At 39.7% G+C, this 22,953-nt stretch overlaps 1 protein-coding gene across 4 annotated transcripts; it reads right to left on the bottom strand.

Moving 5' to 3' along the window:
* Positions 1–648: 648 nt before the first annotated feature.
* Positions 649–21,830, bottom strand: LOC120511624 (S100 calcium binding protein P). Of its 4 annotated transcripts, XM_039728953.1 has the most exons (6): positions 21,702–21,797; positions 19,941–20,126; positions 19,432–19,761; positions 17,929–18,042; positions 17,249–17,382; positions 11,958–14,426 (listed from the first exon to the last, which is right to left on the bottom strand). In XM_039728953.1, the coding sequence occupies exons 3-6, from the start codon at positions 19,622–19,624 to the stop codon at positions 14,247–14,249; spliced, it is 621 nt and encodes a 206-aa protein (XP_039584887.1). In that variant the 5' UTR covers positions 19,625–19,761; positions 19,941–20,126; positions 21,702–21,797; the 3' UTR covers positions 11,958–14,246. The 4 variants fall into 4 exon arrangements, with proteins under 4 accessions (XP_039584886.1, XP_039584888.1, XP_039584887.1 ...); XM_039728952.1 differs by lacking the exons at positions 11,958–14,426; positions 19,941–20,126 and adding an exon at positions 649–913 and having other exon boundaries at positions 21,702–21,830; XM_039728951.1 differs by lacking the exon at positions 19,941–20,126 and having other exon boundaries at positions 21,702–21,830.
* Positions 21,831–22,953: the final 1,123 nt, after the last annotated feature.

The following is a 22,953-nucleotide window of genomic DNA, read 5'->3' as shown; positions in this document are numbered from 1 at the left end:
CTCTGAAAGCAAATTCTTCCACTTCCCCACACAGACATTTTTCAGGTGAGGAAGCAACAATTGCTGTCATTTTTGCTTCAGGCACACTATTTGGGAGGGTATTTAAATTTATTTTAAAGTGATATCAATGTATTGTTACAAAAGTCTTATGGTGTCATAGAAAATAAATCTATGTGATCTGGGTGAGATGGCTCACTAGCACACAAAACTGCACAGAATCCTCCATGCTGAAAAAAACCCAGAAAATGTGTTTGGGATTGTTTTGTTGTTTTAACCAAGGAAGAACCTACAAGGCAGCCAGCCCTGCCACAACCACACAGCTGAGGGTGCCAAACAGGCTCAAAGGTAGTGCCAGCGAGGCCTGTCCTGTACAGCTGTGGTGGCACATGTGTGGATTTGGGATGCATCCCAGAGATGTTGGTGTATAAAAACAGCCTCCAGCTGATTTGTGGCTCCAGCAGCCTCATTCTTGTGCAGCTTCTGCACTGGTATGAATATTGAACCTTTCAGCTAAGAAAATAATTTTAAAACGAGAGAAAGGGAGAAACTACTCAGTGTGAGTTAGTGGGAGTCATTAAACCCAGGCTGCTCCACAAATGAGAAGAAATTAGCATTCAAGATCCAGGGAATGAGCTCAGTAGGGTTTATTTTTAGAGTCCAGCGTGCTTGCAAACTTGCCAGCAGTACATGGAAGGAGTGAAGGGATCCATATCACTGGCATATGGAGCACAAGCAAAGACAGCTTTTGTGAGTAGTTTGACAACTATTTGGCTGCATTCTGCTCAAAATATTTGTGACAGCAGCAAGTCAGAGATGCCACAAAGATGACAAATTCTTTGAAGTCCACTTGGGAATCTCCATTTTCATCCAGGTTCTTGAAGACTTTATCAATAGCATTCTTGTCCTTCCCAGACTGCAAGAGAAAAAGAGCAGGTTGTGGTGAGAGGATGCACAACCCCAATGCAGCAAACAAGGTCCTTGGTTGGGCTCTGGGCACTTGGTAAGGTGCTGTGTGCTCCCACTGTCTGCACAGCAGCAGTGAGTACCTAAAGCATGTGCTGCTGGGTTTGTTACACCTGAGAGCTGCAGTCATGCACTGTCACAGAGTTGCTACATTTAAAACAGCATTTGTCACCATTAAAGCTGTGTAGGACAAAGCCCTGAGGACAACACCCAGATGGATCAAATGCTATGAGTTCCCCACCCATTCCCCCAGAAAGGCTCAGCTGGAGCACAGGCAGTTTGCAGCTTTGCAAAAAGATGCTTTGCTGGAGCAAATGTGAAATTTAAACTTCATTGAATACTTCCACCCCAGAAAATATGCAAACAGCCTCAAACGTGTTTTGAGTGCTGCCACGGGCCTTATGGCCCAGCAGAAGCTGCTTACAGGAGCTGGTGGCTGGGAAGGTGCCTCCTGAAGCCTGTGGGATGCTGACCTTGAGTTACCTCAGCAAATATTTTTCTAAGTTGTAATTATTCTTCTAAGTTGCCATTATTCTGATGGAATGACTGAGCACCATCATCAGCCACAGCCAGCAGGGTTTCATGAGAGGGAACTCCTGCTTAGCAAACCTGACTCCCTTTTATGATAAAGTAACCACCTTCATTGATCAAGGGAAGCCAGATGATGTCTTCTTTCTGGATTTCAGTAAAGCTTTCAATACTGTCTCTCACAGGATCCTTCTGGACAAACACATCATGGGATGGCTGAGCAACTGGCTCATGGGTGGGGCAAAATGGGGGGACATCAGGCTGGGGACCTGTCACTAGGGGGATTCCACAGGGCTCCATCCTTGTCCCTTGCTCTTCAACATCTTCATAAATGATGTGGATGCAGGACTGAAGCAATACTGAGCAAGTTTGCAGATGATACAAAACTGGGAGGAGCTGCTGACTCTGTTGATGGCAGGAAGGCCCTGTGGAGACACCTCAGCAAATGAGAGGGCTGGGCAATCACCAACAGTATGAAGGGAACAAGGGAAAATTCTGAATTCTGTACCTGGGATGGGACAATCCTGGATGTACAGACACACTGGGGAATGAGATGCTGGAGAGCAGTGCCAGGAAAAGGGACCTGGGGGTCCTGGTCAGTGGCAAGTTGAACGTGAGCCAGCAGTGCCCTGGCAGGCAGGAGGGCCAGCCCTGTGCTGAGGGACATGAGGCACAGCATTGTCAGCCAGGCCAGGGAGGGATTGTCCCCTCTGCTCTGCACTCACCTTGAGTGCTGGGGGCAGTCTGGGGCACCACAATATAAGGGATAACTATTAGAGAGTGTCCAAAGGAGAGCAATAAAGATGGTGAAGGGCCTTCAGGGGAAGCTGTGTGAGGAGTGGCTGAGGGCACTTGGTCTGGTTTGCCTGGGGAAAAGGAGACTGAGGGGAGCCCTCACTGCAGTCTGCAACTTCCTCATGAGGGGAAGAGCAGAGGTGTGACTCTTGGGGTGTTCTGTGTAGGGCCAGGAGCTGGACTCAGTGATCCTTAGGGGTCCCTTCCTTCCAGCTCAGTGTATCCTGTGCTTCTGTGACTCTCTGAACCACTACATTTGAAGGTTGAAGTCAAGAAATGCACAATCAATTTAAAAGTGTTTTTTTTGTTTAGGTTTAGGTTGGATATCAGGGAATGGTTCTTCATCCCGAGGGTGTTTGGGCACTGGAGCAGCTCCCCAGGGAAGGGGTCACAGCAGGAGCCTGACAGAGCTCAGGAAGAATTTGGACAATGCTCCAGGCACATGGTGTGACCCTTGGGGTGTTCTGTGTAGGGCCAGGAGCTGGACTCAGTGATCCTTATGGGTCCCTTCCTTCCAACTCAGCGTATTCTGTGGTTCTGTGACTCTCTGAACCACTACATTTGAAGGCTGAAGTCAAGAAACGCATAATCAATTTAAAAGTGCGTTTTTTTGTTCGTGGTTTTGGTTTTTGTTTGGGTTTCTTTTTTTATTTTTTTCATTTTGCCAAAATATATGAAAAAGAAAAGAAGCTTACAGGAGGGCTATTTGGCGCTGATAATCTACAGGGAATTTCAAAGCTGCAATTTTAATATAAACAGGAGATGGCAGTACAGACCTGTTAAATCTAGGAAGCAGTTGTGCGGCTTTCGTAGAAGGTAAAAATCTTCTTATCTCTTATAATACTAGAAAGAAATTATATAAACTTCTGAAAAATTTCCACCAATTTAAAACGATTACTAGCTAAGTTTAAATCTGAAGGCAATTTTTGATCTTGTTCCAATTAGCAAAATTTATAATCCTGCAATTGAATATTTCACTTTAAATGCAGATATTTTTAAATCACTAAAAATTGAACCATTTCCTTAGATTTGACAGATGAATGTGTCTGGAAGGTTTAATTATTTAATTATTTTCAATTTGTAAATTGCATTGTTTTAATTTTATAAGTGAATATTTCAAATTATTTCGTGAACTATACGAACAAGTTGTAGCATCTTAATTACTTCTGAGATGCAAAAATGGGAATCTGATTTTTGGAAATTCTCTATAACTCTATAATCCAGTCCTTCAGTCCTGAGATATTTATACCTGATTGATTCAAGACCTTTCCAGGAAGTTGTTATCTGTGCCAGCTATAACAAATTCTAAGCCCAAAAGTATGCATGAGTCATTAGAAAACACTGTTCCCTAGATTTTCTAGCAAATGAAAAAATACAGATACAAATGGCAGGAAAATGCAGGTAGAACTTTTTTTTCTGAAGTCAGACTTATGCCCTCAGTTTTTTTCCTTGTAGGTATCAGTCTGGCAAGACAGAAACGTGGAATATTATTGGTTTAAATTTATTTAAAATACTGACATAAAAATGTGGGGGTTTGGGGTTGCTTTTGTTTTTGTTTTTCCTAGAAGAGGTAAAGCAGGAAAGGGAGATGGAGACTGGAATATAAGAGGATAATTAGCTAATTATCTTCCTGGAAAACTCCAGTTTTTCCACCACTTGCAGGAAATAGGTAGAGCCAGTAAAAGCACCTTTGGGTTGCTGGAAGAAGTGGTGCCAGGCCACCAAACAGAGCCAGGACAGACCTGTGAGCATCATCCCATTTGGTAGCTGCTTACTGCAGTGGCTCCCCAGCCTTATTTAGACCAAATGCCAGGGTTCTGGGGGATTCCATGCCATCACAGAATTGTAGTTTTGTTGTTAGTTTAGTTTCTCTTTACATGGAAGTGCTGTGGGTGCTACACAGCTCCGTGCTCAGGAGCAGGACCCTTCTGTGGTGCTGTTGGGTCAGGAGCACTCATCTGTCTTACCCAGATTCCTCACAAACATTGGAATACATCCCCCCCTGAGCCACCCAGGTCCTCATTCTGAATATTGCATCTCTTTAATTTGTGAGACATAACTCCAGCAGGCATGGATTTCATATGGTGAATTCACATAGTCTGCATGGAAAGATACTGAATTGTATCAAATGCCCTGGCTGCAGTGCCCTGAAATAGTCCTTATAAAACTGAGCAATGCTGGATGCAAAACAGACCCACACAAGGAGCATTTGGTTCTAGACTTTTGCCATTTAGAACAGTAACAAAACAGTAACATTTAGAACAGTAACAAAACAGTACAAGTATTACCCCAATGTGGAAAGAACAATGTATTTAAATGTGTTTTCTGGATTTTTAGTGAAGGGAAACAAATTTAAAAAACAATTGAAATTGTGTCCCTGGAGGCTAAAGCTTTTACTAGAAAGTAACATTTAGAACAGTAACAAAACAGTAACATTTAGAACAGTAACAAAACAGTACAAGTATTACCCCAATGTGGAAAGAACAATGTATTTAAATGTGTTTTCTGGATTTTTAGTGAAGGGAAACAAATTTAAAAAAACAATTTGTAATTGTCTCCCTGGAGGCTGAAGCTTTTACTATACCATGTTAAGCACTTTGAATACCTACTGAAATGCACTTCATGATTACATAAAAATCTATGTTGTACAATATATAGCCATGTCTTTCTTTTGCTGTTAAAGACAAATTCCAAACAGTTTGTTTTGAGTTCATCTGTTGTTCTGATTTATGCATAATTTTGATGAGATACTGAGTATGCAGTATAAATATCTAGAGAAGGTAAATGTATAAATATTTAGAGAGATTCCCTATCTGCAGTCAAGATCCTCAATTGCTGACAGCATAACTACCTTCACAGAAGTTGTGACATGAAGTGAGATGATAAATCCAGGGATAAACAGAAATAAGTTAATTCTGAAGTTGAAACCATAACTACCTTCACAGAAGTTGTGACATGAAGTGAGATGATAAATCCAAGGGTAAACAGAAGTGAATTCTGAAGTTGAAACAAAATCTATTTCAAAGCCATTGCCCTGATATCTCAAGCGATGAATTTAGCAAACAGGGAATGGCCCTGCATATTAAACCAGTTTTACACAGTTTGTGCAAAACCTTTTTTAAATTTCATATTTTCCTACAAACCATTGCATATTTTTGGATATAATTTTCCTAAAAATGTCCTAAAAACTGTTCCTGCAGGCTGCTCTTGCACCTGCTACACAGAAATGGTGCCACGCTGTTCTCTTACCGCAAGGAAATTTGGGAGCTCCTTTTCCAGCAGAGTCTTCAGTTCTGCTTTGCTGAGGGTTTGCCTGTTGCCATCAGCCCTTGCATACTGGTCAAAGACAGCAATGGTCATTGCCATTGCAGTTTCCAGCTGAGACATGTTGCTTCTGGAGCCTGGCTTTCTCCTGAGCAGGAACAGCCTCAGGGCTCTCTTGGAGGATGGAGCCTGCTCTGCTTCTGGGGTTCCTTATGCATCTGTCCCCTCCAATCAGTGGCTGCACACCCAGGGGACAGTTTTGCATTAGCAAACATCTGTATCTGGAGCACACCTCCGTGCCAACACCTTTTCAAAACTAAAGGTTTATTGTCCTGGTGTGGCTGGTACAACCAGTTAGTTGCTCACCAGTAGAAACCAGCCTCTCCTTCAAGGTACACAGCATGACTAACAAACGAAAATCAGATTTTGTTTTTGGCTGTTTGCTCAAGATTTGTCCTTTCAGATATCCCTATGGGAGCAGAAGGTTGGCAGCCCAGTTTTGGTGCAGTATCAGCCTCCTCTTCAGGAGGAAGATGAGCATCTATCTCTCCCTCACCACCACAGTTAGGGACCGTGAGGGGCTGCAGATTTGGACTGCCCTCCCTGCCACACTGAGGACCTTGTTACAAACCACATAAATCACTAGCACACACTTGGGGTGGGATTCTCTGGATGAAAAGCAGAGATCTGCCATGAAAACAACTAGCACAGTCCTTCTGGGCTTGTGCTCAGTCCATAGCAGTTTTCTCAAGGAGGTCTTATAAACAAGCATCTCTCCACAGCCCTGCATTTGTCCAGGGCCAGCAAAGGCAGCCTTGAAGAGCTGCTCCACAAAAAACTTGCTCAGGCAGAAATATCTGAAGCAGTAAATCTGATACTTCAGCAAACAGCCAGTATCAAAATCCATCTTCATCTGCAGTGAAATAATTTTCTATTTACTTTATGCAGTACAAATTTTTCAATAAAAATGACTTTTACCGAAAACAAAAGGTCACTCTCAAGTCCTGTGTCCCTCTGTGGCCTTTGATGATCTTTGTGGTTTACCTGTAAACCGAGGTCCTCCATCATTAGACACCAAAGTGCTGGGCTCACACCTTCCCAGAGCAGAGCTGTTTGAGGGTCTATGCTGGGAGCTGGTGGCACCTGGACAGTGGGAGCACAGCTGGTGGAACTCATCAGCTACAGCCATGCTGAGTTTTGAACAAGTTCTGCTTTCTGGCCAAGCACAGGGTAACTCGGTCTCTGTCAACTCCAGGTGCCTACACTGGACCTGGAGGAGCTCATTTGAGGTGAGTGACACGTGGAGTATGCAGAATGGACACACTCTGAACAAATTATTTGGGGGAATCCATCAAAAGAAGGCCATTGTGCATGAATAATGCTGATGGATCCCAGGGTGCAGTGTTCTCTATACAAGACCTTGATTATGGATTCCCAAAATTAAACCTGAGTTTGGGTGTCTTTGGACATCCTTGAAGATGCTTGTAGATAACTTTCTACTCACAATATGCTAGAGATGAGTTAGGAAAATTTGGTTTTTAATTAAGCAAAACTTAAAAAATTAAACTCCTTTGTCTCAAATGCCTACAGCCACCTGTTCCCCAGGCAAAATCTGTCCTCTAACATGAACAATATCTCAGAGAAAGACTACACACCCCATGTATGTAGAAATCTATAACCATTCTGAAAAAAAATCCTATGATTTTCCATCTTATATTTTCCAACAAGTGATTTTGCATTTCCCAAAAACCACAGCAGCACCTCAGGCTGCTGAGGTTTGTTCAAACAGTTCATGAAAATTATTTGTTCCTGACTTCAACCTTATGACATAGTTGCAACTGATTTGCCTTACAGGGATGAGGGTTCTAAGTGAAATTTCAAATTTTTACATTAAAGTGCATGTTGAAATCTGTGGGGTTTCTTCTTCAGAAGAAACAAGAATAAAACAAACAACTGGCCTTGTCAGCTATGAACATGATCTGGTCTTTGCACACACCCACACAAAGGCACTCTCTGGTGTGTCAAGTGCCAGGAACTTTTCTTTGTCCTTTTCTGACATGTGTCTGTAACATGAATAAACATGGCCAGTAAAGAAAAATAAGTTCTTTCATCTAAAGGAAAAAAATTAAAATTAAAATGTGTATTTCACGCATTTTTATGACTTTGAATCATGAATATCAGTGTTAGCTACACAGAAGGAAGAAAACGTTCCCAAAGGGGCAGAGACGGAGATCAGCTTCAGTCAACAGGATGTGTCAGTATGTCCACAACTCTCCCACATAATGGGGCAAGAAGGTGTTCTCACACATTTTCCTCTGCAAACATAGGTGACTCACAGTTTTTGGTGATATGGCTGCAAAAGTGCTAAAACACAGAATAAACCACAGAGCTTGAATTTCTACTAACGGAAAGGTCACCATGGTAGTGCTGCCTGGTTGGGTTTGTTTTTGATGTGTGTTTTATCTGAATTCATGCACGTGCACACACATCAGTACTGCTCAGAGTCTTCAATTCACACTTTCTGTACTGTTTAAATATTTTCTTATGATTTGTTTGTCATTAAAAATAGCAGCTTTGTGCACACAGCACAGACTATTACAGTTGTTTGCAAAATGAAAACAGAGTACAAATAGAAGGCCCACATAGGAGAGCTGGCAGTATTTTGATGCCAATCCATCTGTCCAGCTCCCCAGTGAGAGAATCCATTTCTGTGGGCTTGTTTAAATTTTGTATTGTAATTATAATATAAATAATACTCATTATTTGCTTCTTTCAGGTTTCTTTCTTTGAAGAATGGCATAGGCACCAGTTTGGATGAGCATTTGTATAAACTGAGTATTTATACAGAATTGGGTCTTGCTGCTCCTAACTTGGACCAAAAGTTTAAATTATATATGAGATAAAATGTGGACTGTCACATGCATATTTTTCAAAATCCATTCAGGTGTACCCCAGTTTTATGGCATTTGGTCAGATATTCAGGCTTACATGAGATTTGTATCACCGTGCTGATATTCTCTTAGAGAATAAATTTTATTCCATGTTCTTTGCAGCAGTGTCTGTTTTGAAAAAGTCTGAGGAAATAGATTTTTTCAGTTCTACTGTAAAGGCCCAGTTGTGTCACAGCCAGATGAATAGTTGAAATGAGATAGGTGAAATTGTAAACTTCTGCTAGAGCTTTTCATCCCTTACACCTTATCTTATTCCTAAAGGTGCAGGAAGCTACACAAGAAGGACTTTGACAATTTCCACAAATCTGTTATATATCTGGGTGGAAGAAGCAGAGGAGGAAGAAAACAACCTGAAATTATGAACTTGTTATTTTTCTGGTTTCTTGGCAGCAATATGAAAAGCAATTTATTTTCCTCTTAGCAAGAGAGTAACATTTGAACAATAAACAAACATTTCATTTTCCACGTTGAGATAAAACTATCAAACTCCCTGAATTTTCCAGTGTCCTGGACAATCTACTGAACTTCAAGCATAAACACATTCATTTACTTTGCACTGTTTTTCAAAATTTTCTGTGTCTGGTTAACAAAGATCATTTCAATTCTGCAATACACAGTGAATTTATTTACGTCTAGTGAGCAGATGATGCAATTACTACATTGCTTAGCAGAAAAAGTCAAAAAAGAGCAGACTAAACAGGCACTGGTGGGGCTCAGGCAGAAGAGGAGTTCATACAAGCACAGTGTGCTGCTCAGTGACACACTGTATAGGTTCTGTAAATTATAGACAGACCAGTTTTCATTGTTTTATTATCATTTACTTCTCAGAATATCCTAAAAATGTATTTTAAAAATGCAATTAATAAGCTCACATACCATTTCAGTGAAGTTTAAAGGCAGGTGAAATGGATAAGATTGAGGTCAGTTAACTGGCTGTGTGATTTCCTGAGCTGAGAGTTGGAGTAACAACACTGTCATCTGGCAAAGCTGTGCCATGGGAAACTCACTCTCAGCACTGCATATTGACTGTAATCAAACACATTTGTTAGTGCATGAGACATAGCCACATTAGACTGTAAAATCAATGAATATATTTACAGCCAATAAATTAATATTTGTAGGGTAAATACTTCTGTCTAGTTTTCACTCCTTGTTTGAATAATTTCCTGGATGCCATTCTTTGCAGGGTTCTTTTATGCTTCAGTTTTAGGGTTCTTGATGTTAAGTGTTCCAAAAATAATTTTTGTTTTTGGTTGTAATGACAGAAAAAGAGGTCACCCCCTAAAGTAACCAAATGTTGTCCACACAAGTGCTGTAGTTTCTAAATCTGATTCCTCAGCCAGTCTCTCACCAGCAGCCCAAGTGTCATTTGCTCTACTTTAACACTTATGTAAAATCCCACTTAGCTATCAGCCAATCCTGCTGAGCTGTGGTGAGCATAGCAAAAAGTTGGTCTATAGCATGGGCAGAAAAAATAGGGGAAAAAGAAGAAAATAGGAAGGAAAAGAAAAAAAAAGAGGAAAATAAAAAGAAAAGGAAAAGAAAAAGAGAGGAAAAATCAGAAAGGCTCAAAAAGAGCTATGAGGGAGGATAGCTGTTTTGTAACAATTAAAGCAACTGTGTATACCTTTTAAAGGAAGTTCCTATTTATTATAGAGAGGTAAAACATGCAAAAATGAATAAGCCAATTCCAACAAAGCTCTCAAGGAACTTCTGTATGCAGGGAGGAATATTTTGGCTCTGTTAGCTGTCATGCTTAATTATGAATTAGCAATACACTTTGTCCTTCATTGTACAAAAAAATTTTCTGAGAGGAAGGAATACCTAAGAGAAAGTTGTTTAGTGTTGAGTATCCCTGCAGGAAACACATCAAAGAAATGCCTATGCATTTCCCTTTTTAAAAAACTGTTTTCTTTTATTTTGAAATATGAATTTATGTGTACACTGAGGATCCGGGTAGGACTGACCTACTATTCCAGAACTGTGTGTAAAGTGAGGTGATATCCATAGATGCTGCCAGGGAGATTTACAAGGCAAATGCCGGAGTGGAAGTTCCCCAGGCACACGCATTTCACAGAGCTGGCTGCTTTCAGTTTCCTGAAAGCAATCACAGAGTGCAGTGCAACTGATAAGGAGTGGGGCTTTTTTTGCAGTTCTGTCACTGCTAATGGCAGAAAACGCTGGGCTCAGAAATACTGGAAGCAGGGGTGGGAAATGGAACTAGAGCCTACTTTTGTAACAGATCATTTAACTTCAGATTTCACTCATCAGAAAAAGAGAAAGCTTTCAACAAATAGGAAAATAAAAAATTATCTGCACAGAAGTGGGAGAATCCTTGCTTTGGAGAGGGGAATCCAACCATGAATAGTCTCACCTAGAAGACAGCATGCTTGACTCTGTTGAGAAAATGTGGTCACAAATACAAACACAGGAGCTGCATTATTTTGGCCAAAATTTATCCTTTGAATATGCTTATACCTATCTAGATGTCCTGCCTGGTATGTGTCTTAACTAGGATAGACATTGCTGTGCCAGGACACTGGTTATGGTGTCCCAGGAACAAGCTGTACCTGTGTGATGTCCCCGTGCTCAGCACCCAGACTGAGCACTCACACAACTGTGACCACACTGCTCAGCTGAAGGTGAGGTGAGAAAGCTGTTGCAACCCTTCCTACCCAGGAACAACCTCGATAGCAGCCCCTCTTTGAGATTAGATCTGCAGTTTAGATTAAGCTTAGTCTGTATTCAAAAATAAACTTGAAATGACAACTTTTAATATTGTACAGCTGCTAAACTGAAAAAGCAAAGCTTTTCTATCTGAGAAAATAAAAAAATTGGGTATTTTTGGAGTGTCTTTCACCCTACTACCCAACCATTTTGTGCTTTGTTAGAGAAGCTTATGGCTTTTTTCCTCTCTCCAGAATTAAAAGCTAAAAAGAGGGAGCAACACATATTAGTTGCTTTCATGATTTATTTCCACAGCAGCATCAGAAACCCTAACCATGGACTGCAGTTGTGTTAGGCCTGGCAATTTACAGATATAGCTTTCCTGGCTTGTGGAGCTGAGCATTCAAGGTTAGGGCAAGACAAGGACATCAGCAGGCAAAAGAATAGACAATATTTCAGAGCAAATGTACGTGACAGGCCCAGTATTTTGTTATGATTTAAAACCCTTAAGTTGTTCAGTCATACCTCTAATCTCTGCCTGTCCTAAGTCCTTGAATAATACCTAACACAGATGCTGCACGTGTTGTCTCTCTGCCTTACCCTTTTTATACTCCTCCACCTCTGTGGAGTTGAATACTTCCTGAAACAAGGATAGGAAGGGCAGCTTTGGCTGTATAAAGTATTGCCAAGCCCTGCCAACAGATTCTGCTCTGGAAAACAGACAAGGAACTAATTTTTGTCACATTCTCTCAGCCAACAAAATTCACCAGCACACAGCACCAGACCACAGCAACTTAGCCAAAGCTGTTTTATTTTGAGTGTTCATAAAAATCCTTCCTCCCATCTCAGCATTTCACATTATGTAGAAAACAAGAAACACTGACAAATAATCACCTGCCCTTTCTCTTCATTAGAGAAATTGCTTCACATTCTTTTGATCTGAGTATTTGTTTGTCAGTCGCATTTGCAGTTTCCTGTTTACAAAGAACTGATAGAAGAGTGCTTAGTAGAAACAATGATAATAAAAAGCCCTTTACAGCTGCCCTGGCTGTAACCACCCAGGGGAGGCAGGAGTGAGAGAGTGGCTGTGCAGAGCTCAGTTGCCAGACAGGGTTAATCCACAACATCGTTGCTGTTCTGACAGCCCCGTTATCAGGCACAGGAGCATCAGCCACAACACCACACACAAACAGGGCTGTTCTGCAAATACATTCATTGGGACACCTCACCATCCTGCCTGCCACTGAGGGTCCTTGCTGTAATGGAGCCGGGAATGCCTGCTCCATAATCTTCTTCCAACGAGAGGAAGGAACCCCAGTCCAGGGCTTGGAAGAAAATGTGCAAGCTGGATCATACTCAGTCACTGAGAGCAGCTACCCAAGTGCTAGGCAGAATAAATAAGATGTGACTCCTTGCACGGTTTTGCAATGGATTGGGAAGAGAGAGAGTTCAGACTCAGGTAGGCTGTACTAGCTCTGCAAACCAGTGTCAGGAGCGTGACAGAAGCAGAGAGGGAGCCTCATTTGTAGGACTATGACTAAGCCAAGTACATTGGTGAGATATTAAAAGCATAGAGCACACACAAGGCTTTTGAATTCACTGTGCCAGACTTGCTCCTAAATCAGCGTGTTTCAGCCTGTGCTCAACACAGGACTTTGGGCATCAAATTAAATGGAATGGAACCATCATTTTTCAGCAGCTTGTTCAAAAGAGAATAACCAATAAAATGGCTAAAAGCAAGGGCCCAGGACTGTTTTCAAGTTCTATTATTAAGCAGGTTTATTCATTATATACTCATCAGCTAAACAGGCAGTTAAAACTGAGATCGTACTGCATGCTAGAACGTGACCTGAGGTTAATTACAGAGTGCTGTTTTTGTTTCAAAGCTAACAAAACAGCCAAGAAGAACTAAAACACAGAAGGATTTATTGCTTCCCAAGTGGCACAGAAGCAGAGAAGTTAATATATTTGAGGCAGAGGTGTCAAAAGCTGGAGCTCTAAAATACTCTGCTGGCTCATAGCCACCACTGCCAGCCACAGATAAAAATAGGTAATGATAAATTGGGTGCAGTCTTCTACAGATGTTGGAAATGACCATGTTAACATACAAAACACTAGTAGCTGTTAAGAAGGCAGCATTCTTTGCTGTTAGGAGGCACATTTAATCAAAATTTAATGAAAATAGGATTTGGAGACTATTAAGCTGTGCTTTTCTTTAACATTTTTCCTGAAAACTGTACATCGCATTGTGATTAAACTCAGAAGTAAGCAGCAGTACATAGAAAGACCAAAATTTACTGCACCCACTTACAGCTCTGGTGCATAACTGAGAGCTTGCTTGAACAGGGACTTGGGCTGAAGGTCACCATTTTACAGATTATGGTTTTCTTGTGTAGCAAACCAAAGTTTTCAGCTTTGGTTTTTCTTCAATGATTTTTTGAAAAAGTTTTAAAGCTGGCAAAAGTAGAACAAACATTACCACCCCATCTCCTGCAAGCAGCCGTCCTCAACCAGTTAGACAATAATTACACATTTTATATATATATATATAGCTTCATTTAATTATAATATTTCATTGTATGTAGGAGACTTCGTTCTCTGGAAGACTTTTCCTAGTTTGTGAATGAATTAACACTAACAGTCCCTTTCCACAGGAATATAATCCTTTCTGGCATTCCCCTCTGTCTATGATGTGGTCAGAACTGATGACAGTTTCAGGGCTCAGACTCCATGCATTTTTGTCCCTACCATCTCCTATTCATTCCTGGGCTTCCTGAAGAAATGCTTGTGTTGGAGAATGTTGTTCAGTCCAGAAGTTTTTTTTCAAAGTATGGTAAACAGGGTATTTCTGGACACCAGAGGAAGAGCTGAAGACAGTCTCCTAAAAGACATATCCTCTAAATTCAGAGACTCCTTAGAATGTTTTGTTAGTGACAAAACACACAAAACCTGCTTAGAGCCAACTGTTTTTCTTGTATATTGTCCCACTGACAAGCATTTGACAGGAAACATGTAATCCATCTTGCAGCAGCAAATTATCATATTTTTCAGTTTCATAGTTATTTTGCCATATTTTGTTTAGTTCTGAATGTCAAGGTAGGTAGAAGATTCTTGTCTCATTCTAGGCTTTTCAGCTGCCCTAGTTTGTGGGATTTGCTCATCTTCTCCATTAGATACAGTAGTCACAGTGGATTTGTCATCTTTTCCTCCTGATTCATTGCAAATAATTTCAAGTGATTCATAAAGCATAGACACAGCCTTAAAAAGCAAAGAAAATGTCAGTCAAGACTCTTACCCATAAAGTAGATGTAGTATGAACTTTTACCCATGACACAGCACAGCCCCAGGAAAACAAAGAAATGCAGGCCATGTAGTTACAATTACAGAGGAAATGAATGTTTCCATGTTAATGTTGAAAGGCAAAGCCTTCCTATGTTCAGATTCAATTCTCTTAGTTAATTAGGCAGCAGGCACAAATTACTTTTTCTGAATACTAAAGATGTCATATTCCAGGGTAGATCAGATTCTATGAATTCTAAAATGGAAAACATTTTTACCCCCTTAATCTTTTAACTCTGATATTTCCAAAACACTTCATCATACTCTTTCCTCTGGAGGGATGCTCTTTTGATGCAATAAATAGCACACTGCTGTGGTATTCAGGTGCTCTTCTGGACAGTGCAAAAGTCATCCTATTCCCAAACATACATAGGTAAGTCCTTTAGCAAAATATGAGAATTAAAATCTGCCTGAAATGTATATAAAGACCTATTCCCACAGACATATAAAATCAAATTCTCAAGCTGAGATGGCATAAACAAATAAATGGGTGCAAGTGATGAAGTGGCTTTTTGTCTTCACCCTCACATGCTGCTGTGGGGGTTTGCAGTGTTCTGATGGACCATACTCAGCACAGAGAGGTACCTGCCAGACAAATGTCATACAGGAGGCATGGCAGGGATGGCCAACTAATCTGGATCACAGTTCTGTGCACTTTGAATAACCAGAGCCCCCCAGTCAAGAGTGAGCATTATGCATGTTACCATGAGCTGGAAGTTTGTGTTAATGCTACAGAAGTGCTTAGATTTTGGCTGGAACCTGCAGAACTAGATGAAAAAAATCATCAACTGCACTGGGAACTCCCTCAAAGGCCAAATTCCCCTGCAGCTGGCAGAACACTATGGGAAACACGCCCTGAGCATCTCAGCTGAGGAAACATGGGATGATTCTCCAGAGACAAGTGCTACAGGATCCAGCTTTGCCATGAGGATGTTCACTCCCAGGTTAAGTTACCTTGGTGTGTTGTCACCTGACCTAATTGCTCAGGGTTGCTGTGACATATATATATATACAGGTGAGAATAAAATCCATAGCTTGATTCAATATTTGTGTTACAGGATTGCCTTTCCAACACAAGAATTGTAAACAAAACAGGAGACTGTAAATAGTCTTGCAGAAGCAGATACAACCTTCATGTTCACTGTTCTAGAAATGATGCCCAAACAGATTCAGAATATTCACTAAATTTCCAAACTTACAAAGAAAAGTGTAAGTTATGTTAAAAACCAGTATGAGACTAGTTTTTCCCAAGTAAGTAGAGATTTTCTCACAATCAGAAAAAAAAATTAAAGTGATAATATTCTGCAATAGAATTGAAAGGTAGTAAGTGAAATTCCAGAGATACCATAATATTTGCTCATCTCTACTGGCTTAATTTGTTTTGAAATGTGGTGTCCATACACATGGTATGTACTGGCTTTACTAACCTACTGTATCTCTTGAATTATTTACAACATCTAATTATGCTTGAACATTTAAAAAGGTGGTACTATGAATCCACTCTTTCTGCTTTCACTAAAATAGCAAAAAGGGCTGTTACATGAAGGAAAATACTGAACCTAGGCCATGACAGATCACTGTGACTGGTAGCTGCTAAATTGTAGCTGCTAAATTACTGGCAGCTGTAAAAGATTTTTATTGCAATCACACATTCTCTGGAGTAGTCTTATCCAGACAAATCCTGAGCAGTAACTGGCTACTAATGAACTTTTCACTCAGCACCCCCTAGGATGCTTGTTTTCTCATTCTCAGCCTTGTTTTCCTACATCTTCATTAAATATTAACAAGAAGAAGAGCAATACCTTCATAACTAGCAATTAGAATAATTTATTACTGTGACCAGACCATATTATGACTTATATTTTTGTAATTTTCTACTATGATATCTCCAGTAAAAGCAAGTCTCTTGGCTTCAGTGGCAATCTACTTACAGATAATGAATTTTCCCAGATATTTTTTCTTAGAGCAATGACTATTGCTCAGAAAAAGATGGATATTACTGTCTCACTACCTGCATGCTGATATTTTCTCTTACCAATGTGACCAAATCAAGGCTGCAGCCAGGCTTCCTTACAGGAGAACCTGGGAATCTGTAAGCTCAGGAAGTGCAGTTGTGACCATGGGCTTGAACATTTTTCATCTCTTCTGTGTGACTTGCCCTGTCCAGCTGATTGCAATGAAGACTCTGCCTGCCTATGAAAGGGTTAAATTAGGGCTTCATTCCCTTGCCTAATTTGTGCTTCAATGTAATTAAAAGATGAATAATTGCAGGGGAAAAGGAGCTTGCCAGAAATCTGCTACTTGCTCCCAGCAAGTGTTGCCTGCTCTAATGACCCTTTGAGCTGAAGCTGGCCCAATCCCCTTGAGCTTGGTACAAAATTACACATAAAGGGATTCTCTTGCCACTTTTACTTCACCTGCATTTCTTTCTTTCACTCACTCTCTGTATTGATATTCTCCACTTTTTGCTGCCCTCTTCTCCAGGCAATCTTATAGTGTTAAATAACTATAATAGATTTCAATACTTTCCTACTACATAAATATCCCTCTTCTTATTTCTGAGTGTGGGTTTTTTTTGTTTTGTTTTGTTTTGTTTTGTTTTTTTCTTTAAACCTTTTTCATGTGTAGGAAGATGCTGTCCTAGGAACAGCAGGTCCTTGTGTGCTTTCTGTTCTGTCCACTTCCCAGTGCATCATTTTGAAAACCCTCTCACAGCATGAGTCTTTTTATAAGCCTCTTACCCATTCAGCAGAATTGGATGATGAGTTTTCCTCAGCTGCTTCCCTGGTGGATTCATTTCTCCCAGGAGGCTCTTCCACCTCAAGTCTCTGCTCCTGCTCTTGCCTTGCTGTCAGCACAGGAGGCAGTGCAGCACCTGATAGAACCCAAGCTGCAGTCAGTGCTTGCTCACCCCAAACCCAACAACAAAAAAAACCCCAAATGAGCAAACAAAACTGCCCTTCAAAACCCCCTATCAACCCAAATTAATAGTTAACTAAAAGGAAATCAAAGCTTGAAAAGAGAGAACTTAGTGTTCAAAGCTGGGTCTTTCACATGTCACTTCCAGTTGTCACTATCAGGAGTGAGAGATCATGATGCAGAGCTATGTTCTGGCTCCTTACGTTTTCAGTCAAAAATCAGCAAGAAATGATCAGAACTGATATCCTTGTATACCCTAGCCAGGTTAAGATCTTCAGCTTAAGTGATGGCTCTCCTTAAAAGGTAAATAATGAAAGCAAGTGGCTGAAAGAGCACTCACCTGAACTACAAGCTGAGCCTCTGATCCCTCCTGTCAGCTCGAGATGCCTCAGCAGACCAGGTGAGCAAAGCTGTACACTGAAATACCTCTTCAGTGTCCCTCTCCAGCCATCTCAAACCAAACAGGTAACTTATATGTGCTAATGGAAATATTGTAACTCACCAGGTAGGGTGGAGTGCTGTTTCTTTTTGTAGCAAAGATACAAGCTTCCCTCTGCCACTAAAAAAGGAAGGATGGCCCATGCTTCCAAATACCTCCTTTCCAGTGAGTGAGCTTCTGCAATTATAAACTTTAAATAAGGTGATGTACTGGTCAAAGATAAAATAAACATCAACATCACAGCAAAAGAAAAGGCAGGTAAAATTAAAAATTATTTCAAGACTGAATCAGGTGCAAGGTCACTTTCCCATTTCTGAGGGATGCATGCCTGATGAACAATAATGTCAGTACCTCCTACAGCTCCTGCAGATCCACATTCCCCCTCCCCACAGTATTTAACACCAGTCTTTTCTGCTTGTACTTGACCAAGCAAGAGATCAGATTCCCTAACTCATTTTAGAACATTAAAACACTGTTAGAGAGTTAAAATAACCTACATTCATTTCCCACAATTTTGAATACTATTTCATTGATTCTCTGGCACTGATATTTTCTAAATCTTGATAATTTTTGTGTTTCCCTTTGAGCCAGCTGACCCATGGTATAAAATACTGTACAAAACTGGAGCGTACTGCAGGATTGGAAAGGCTTCATGTGACTTGAGCAGTCAGCAAGTGAGTGAAGTTTGGTAATGCTAAAGGTCTAACCATAGCTAGTCCCCTAGTCATTCTCTGCTTTTGAGGGGTATAAAGAGAGCTGAAGATCAGCATCTTCCAGAACTGGTGCATAATGCCTTCACTTAGCTATATAACAGGAGAGAGGCAAATTGTCTTCTGGGTGTCTCACACTGTATTAATAATTTAAGGATAAACAGATTTCACTCCTATTGCTGAAAATTTTAGTTGTGTGTGAATACTAATTGCATTCATGTTTTTCAATGCTTAACTCAGAATTGGGACCTTAAACTGCTCCCCTGTAAAAGTTAGCATATGGCTTTGGTAGAACAGGGAGACACAGCACATATAAAACAATTAGCCACAATTTTATGGACACAAATCCTTATAGGGCCCATACTGCTCCATTATCCATATTGATTTATTTATCACTTTTCATTAAGAACTTGTAATAAAAAAAAAAATGGTTAGTAAAGGTTCCAGATTACTGAGCAGAGTAACCAAGTGATCACTGCAGACCCTGTAAGCACAAGCAGATTCACTCAGTGTCTCACACCTATCCTCCTCCTCCTCTGAGGAGGAGAAACTGTGTTGGGTCTTGTGCAAAACACACAGCTCATGCACAGCCTTTTTGTAAACCTTAGGCAATAATTCCTGTTAGCAAATCCTTATGGAGGAAAGCAAACACTACACAGGAGATATTAAGGCAGAGAGTTTAAGTCATTTGCCATTAAAAGTTGTTCAGTCCCTCTTTGTGTCTGTCTCTTTCACCCAGAGATCCAAAGTGTGGAGGAAGGAAGGTGGGAGGCGCAGGAAATGCATAACATGGCTCAAACTGAAGAATCTTTCTGATGACAAGTGATATGGCACTCACATGTTTTTGCCAGCCTACCTTTCTCTTCGACAACCACTGTTGTCCCATTTCCACGTAGTTTCTTAAGGAAAGGTATTTCAATAATTATCTCACAGTAGTAAAATCCAGTGTCATTTACATTGGCAGATTTGATGACTAGCACATCCTTGTTTTCATGGGTGATGTTGGACAAATAGAGAAGTTTTGATGATATACTTTTAGTGATGTTCATTTTATTAACAAAATTCCAGTATGCTCTACACCTCTGAACAGCTTCTTCCCAAATACAGGTGATTTCAGTGTAGTCTCCAACTGATAGATTTATGTTTGTTGGTGTTTGGATGACTCTTAAATTATCGGGATCTATAGCTATGGAGAAATACATATAGATTTAAAAGGTAAAACAACAAAGAGATGTCATTAAAGCTGTATTTAAAAGAAATAATTTAAATATAAAGAAGTGTTTCAATATTAAAATAAATATTTAAAATAACAACAAGTAATACTGTAAAATCATGATGACATTAATTTTCAAGCTTTCTACTTACTTCTCCCTTGAATTACAGCAATTTTTTCAGGCTAAAGTAAACTTTTAATCTGATGCGTTAAAGTCCTCCATCATTGTTTGTGTGCAAGAAATTAATATTTTCTGCATGCTTGCTGATAAACATATTTTTATTTTCAGGAAAACACTTGATAAAAACAGATTGAGTCTGAAGCATATTAAACACTCTCTGCCAGATAAAGAAGAAACAAAAGGAGCAATTCAGAATGATTCATTAGTCAATAGTGAAAATCTCATCAAGGTTAAAGAAAAATGACACTGCAATTTTTGACCCTATGTAGGAGCCTTGTCCAGCACTGCTTCTAATGAATGACAAGTGTACAGCATTTTAGAGGTGTGTTTTTTCATTTGGTTTCAACTTCTTCCATTAAGCACTTGCTGACAAGTAGTTTATAACACCAAATTCACCTCCTTCCTTTAATAGGAGAAGCCACACAGATCATTGGGTCTCTTGTCTGGCTTCTAAGAAAAGGCAGACTTGGACAGTATCAGTAGAAATCAAACTTTTTGTTCCTTCCTGCTTTCAATCCATTTTTCTCTCACTGTCAGCATGCAAAGTAAGTGACACATGAGACATTGTGCAATATATGTACAAAACATTTTCTTCTAAAGTGAAGCCACTGTGTGGGTATCAGATAACTCTTTTTATATTCTAATGGCATTGATGCTCATTACAAAAGTGCTAATCCTATAAAATCTATTCCCATGACTGCTGAGACAATTATTTTCATATGCTGTATGGAGAATTATAATTCCTTTTTCTATCCTTTGCAACATTCAAGTGAAGAACTAATAAGAGAAAATGGTAGGATTTTCTTCTAAATTTTATCCTGTTTATCACTCAGGCACATTTCACAGCAAGACATAACTAATTAGACAAATTTTTTTCATATCTCACCCTAAAATGGCATCTGATTAGTTTTATCAAAAAATGCAAATAAATTTTTCTATTTTTTCTATAGAAGAAGCCACACATTCATCACAAGTAAAGGAGTCAGGAACCTCCATCTTTACAATGCAACACTTAAAAACTTGTAGAGAACAATATGGACAGTATGGGGTAATATAAGCAGCAGAAAAAAAAAAGGGAAATAATTGATGTAGTGTGTAAATGACAATCCAGTAGCTGTTCAATTTAAAGAAATAATCACCTATTTCAGTTTTTCTGTTCATTTCATTTGTTGTTTAAAACACAATTGTGCAATTTCTATCTTTACTATTTTTCTGAAAAATATCACTGAAAAAAAAATTTATCTAATTTTTTAACTCATATGGAATACCTTCAGCATTTTCCACTGTGATTTGTATTGAACAATAAAGAATTATGAATCCTTGTCTGCGTTGTATTTCAGTACCTCTGTGATCTAGAAAAATCCTCCTCAACAGTTTAAAATTCTACATTCAGCATTTTTCATAACAAATACTCAAGTCAGAAGTCCTAAAAAGATGGTGCATATATCAACCTAACATCATTTTTGGTGTTGAAGTGTTCAATTTGTTTCTCTATGCTTTCCCTGAAACAATTTCTTTGTGAAAATGCTTTTTGATTTCTCATGCTTTTTAATCTTGCTTTCAGCATTATGAAAAAACAGTTAATATTCTCCTTGTCTCACATGTGTATTTGAGGCAGATATACCATAATTTTTTTTTTTAAATCCAGCTCAAGAATTACAGGCAACTTATTTAAAACAAAACAACTATAACAACTACAACAAAAAACCCCCAATAACAAACCAACACTTACCTAAGCAGCCAAAACCCACTGTTAAAATAAGTTTCATTGAAATTATGATCATTATGCAGAATTATTAACATTTGCATCAGGCTGCCGTGGTTGAAGATCAGCAAAACACCAAATGAAAGCACGTCAAATTTGCGGCTTAACTTCCTCTTCCCTTAAGTGGTGATGATGATACAACCTAAATGCAACCCAATTTTTCCCTACACTCTGTGAAACTGCTGTTTCAGAACTCAGTCATCGTATTTGAAATTAACTAATTTCTTCTTTAACATTTAAACTGTGTTGTAGCTGGTTGCTCTTCAACCTAGATTAGACTCTCTTCTGGTATGGCATAAAGAGCTGGTTTTCCCTGTGTGGTTTCACGACAGCATTTGCCATTGTCCTAAAATCTTTCATTTAACAGCACTTTAGAAAGGTGAGGTTTCTTCAGCTGCTATGTACATGCTTGTCAGCAGCCTCTTCCATCCAACCAGGTGAATCTCGTCCAAAGCCAGAGACAATGACTGCACATGGGTTACACTGACATTGCTCCTATCTCTCTTTATCATACAGCTCATTGCCTCCTTGCTGAAATGTTGCCTGAATTCTTCCCTCCTGTGAGTACTTTTGTACTTTTGCCTTAACAGCAGCAGAGCCCTACTGGCAGGAGCAGCAGAGGAAGGCTGAGTGCCATGATCCCACTCAAAGTGGCCCCAGCATCCTGCAGCACCACTGGGGACCTTATGCTGTGCATGCAATGCATCAACCATCACCTCTGTGGGTGCAGCTGCCTTAATGCAACACCAGTGCCATGTGCATTAAATACAGCTCATTTCAGGAAGATTATAAGCATGGGTTAAAAGAAAATTATCTACATTTTCCTCATCAAGGTAAGGGTAAAACTTATTTGCCACCAATTATGAAAAATTTTTCAGCACATGCAGGTAACTCTAAGCTGCTTAATATTCGCCAGCACTGATTTTTGGCTCCAACCCAGAAACACTTGTATGGCCTGGCCAGAGACATTCCCTGGAAGACAAAACATTGCATTTGTTTCTTAACTTATCCATCTTATCCAATGTTTCAAATGCAGTTACCAGGCCAGAAAAGTTTGTCCTGCAAACATGTTCAGTTGGATAATGTCAAATGACAGGGAAAAAAAAAGATAAAAAAAGTAAATCAAATAGAACATAAATAGAAGATAAAAAGTAAATAAAAAAGTAAATCAAATAGAACATAGAATATAAATCAGTTACATTAAAAACTTGATTAAGAA

Source organism: Passer montanus, unplaced genomic scaffold (assembly GCF_014805655.1).
Source record: "Passer montanus isolate IOZ18808 unplaced genomic scaffold, ASM1480565v1 scaffold67, whole genome shotgun sequence".
Lineage (NCBI taxonomy): Eukaryota > Metazoa > Chordata > Aves > Passeriformes > Passeridae > Passer > Passer montanus.
Note: the sequence above shows the minus strand (reverse complement) of the source record. Positions and strands in the feature narration are given on the sequence as shown.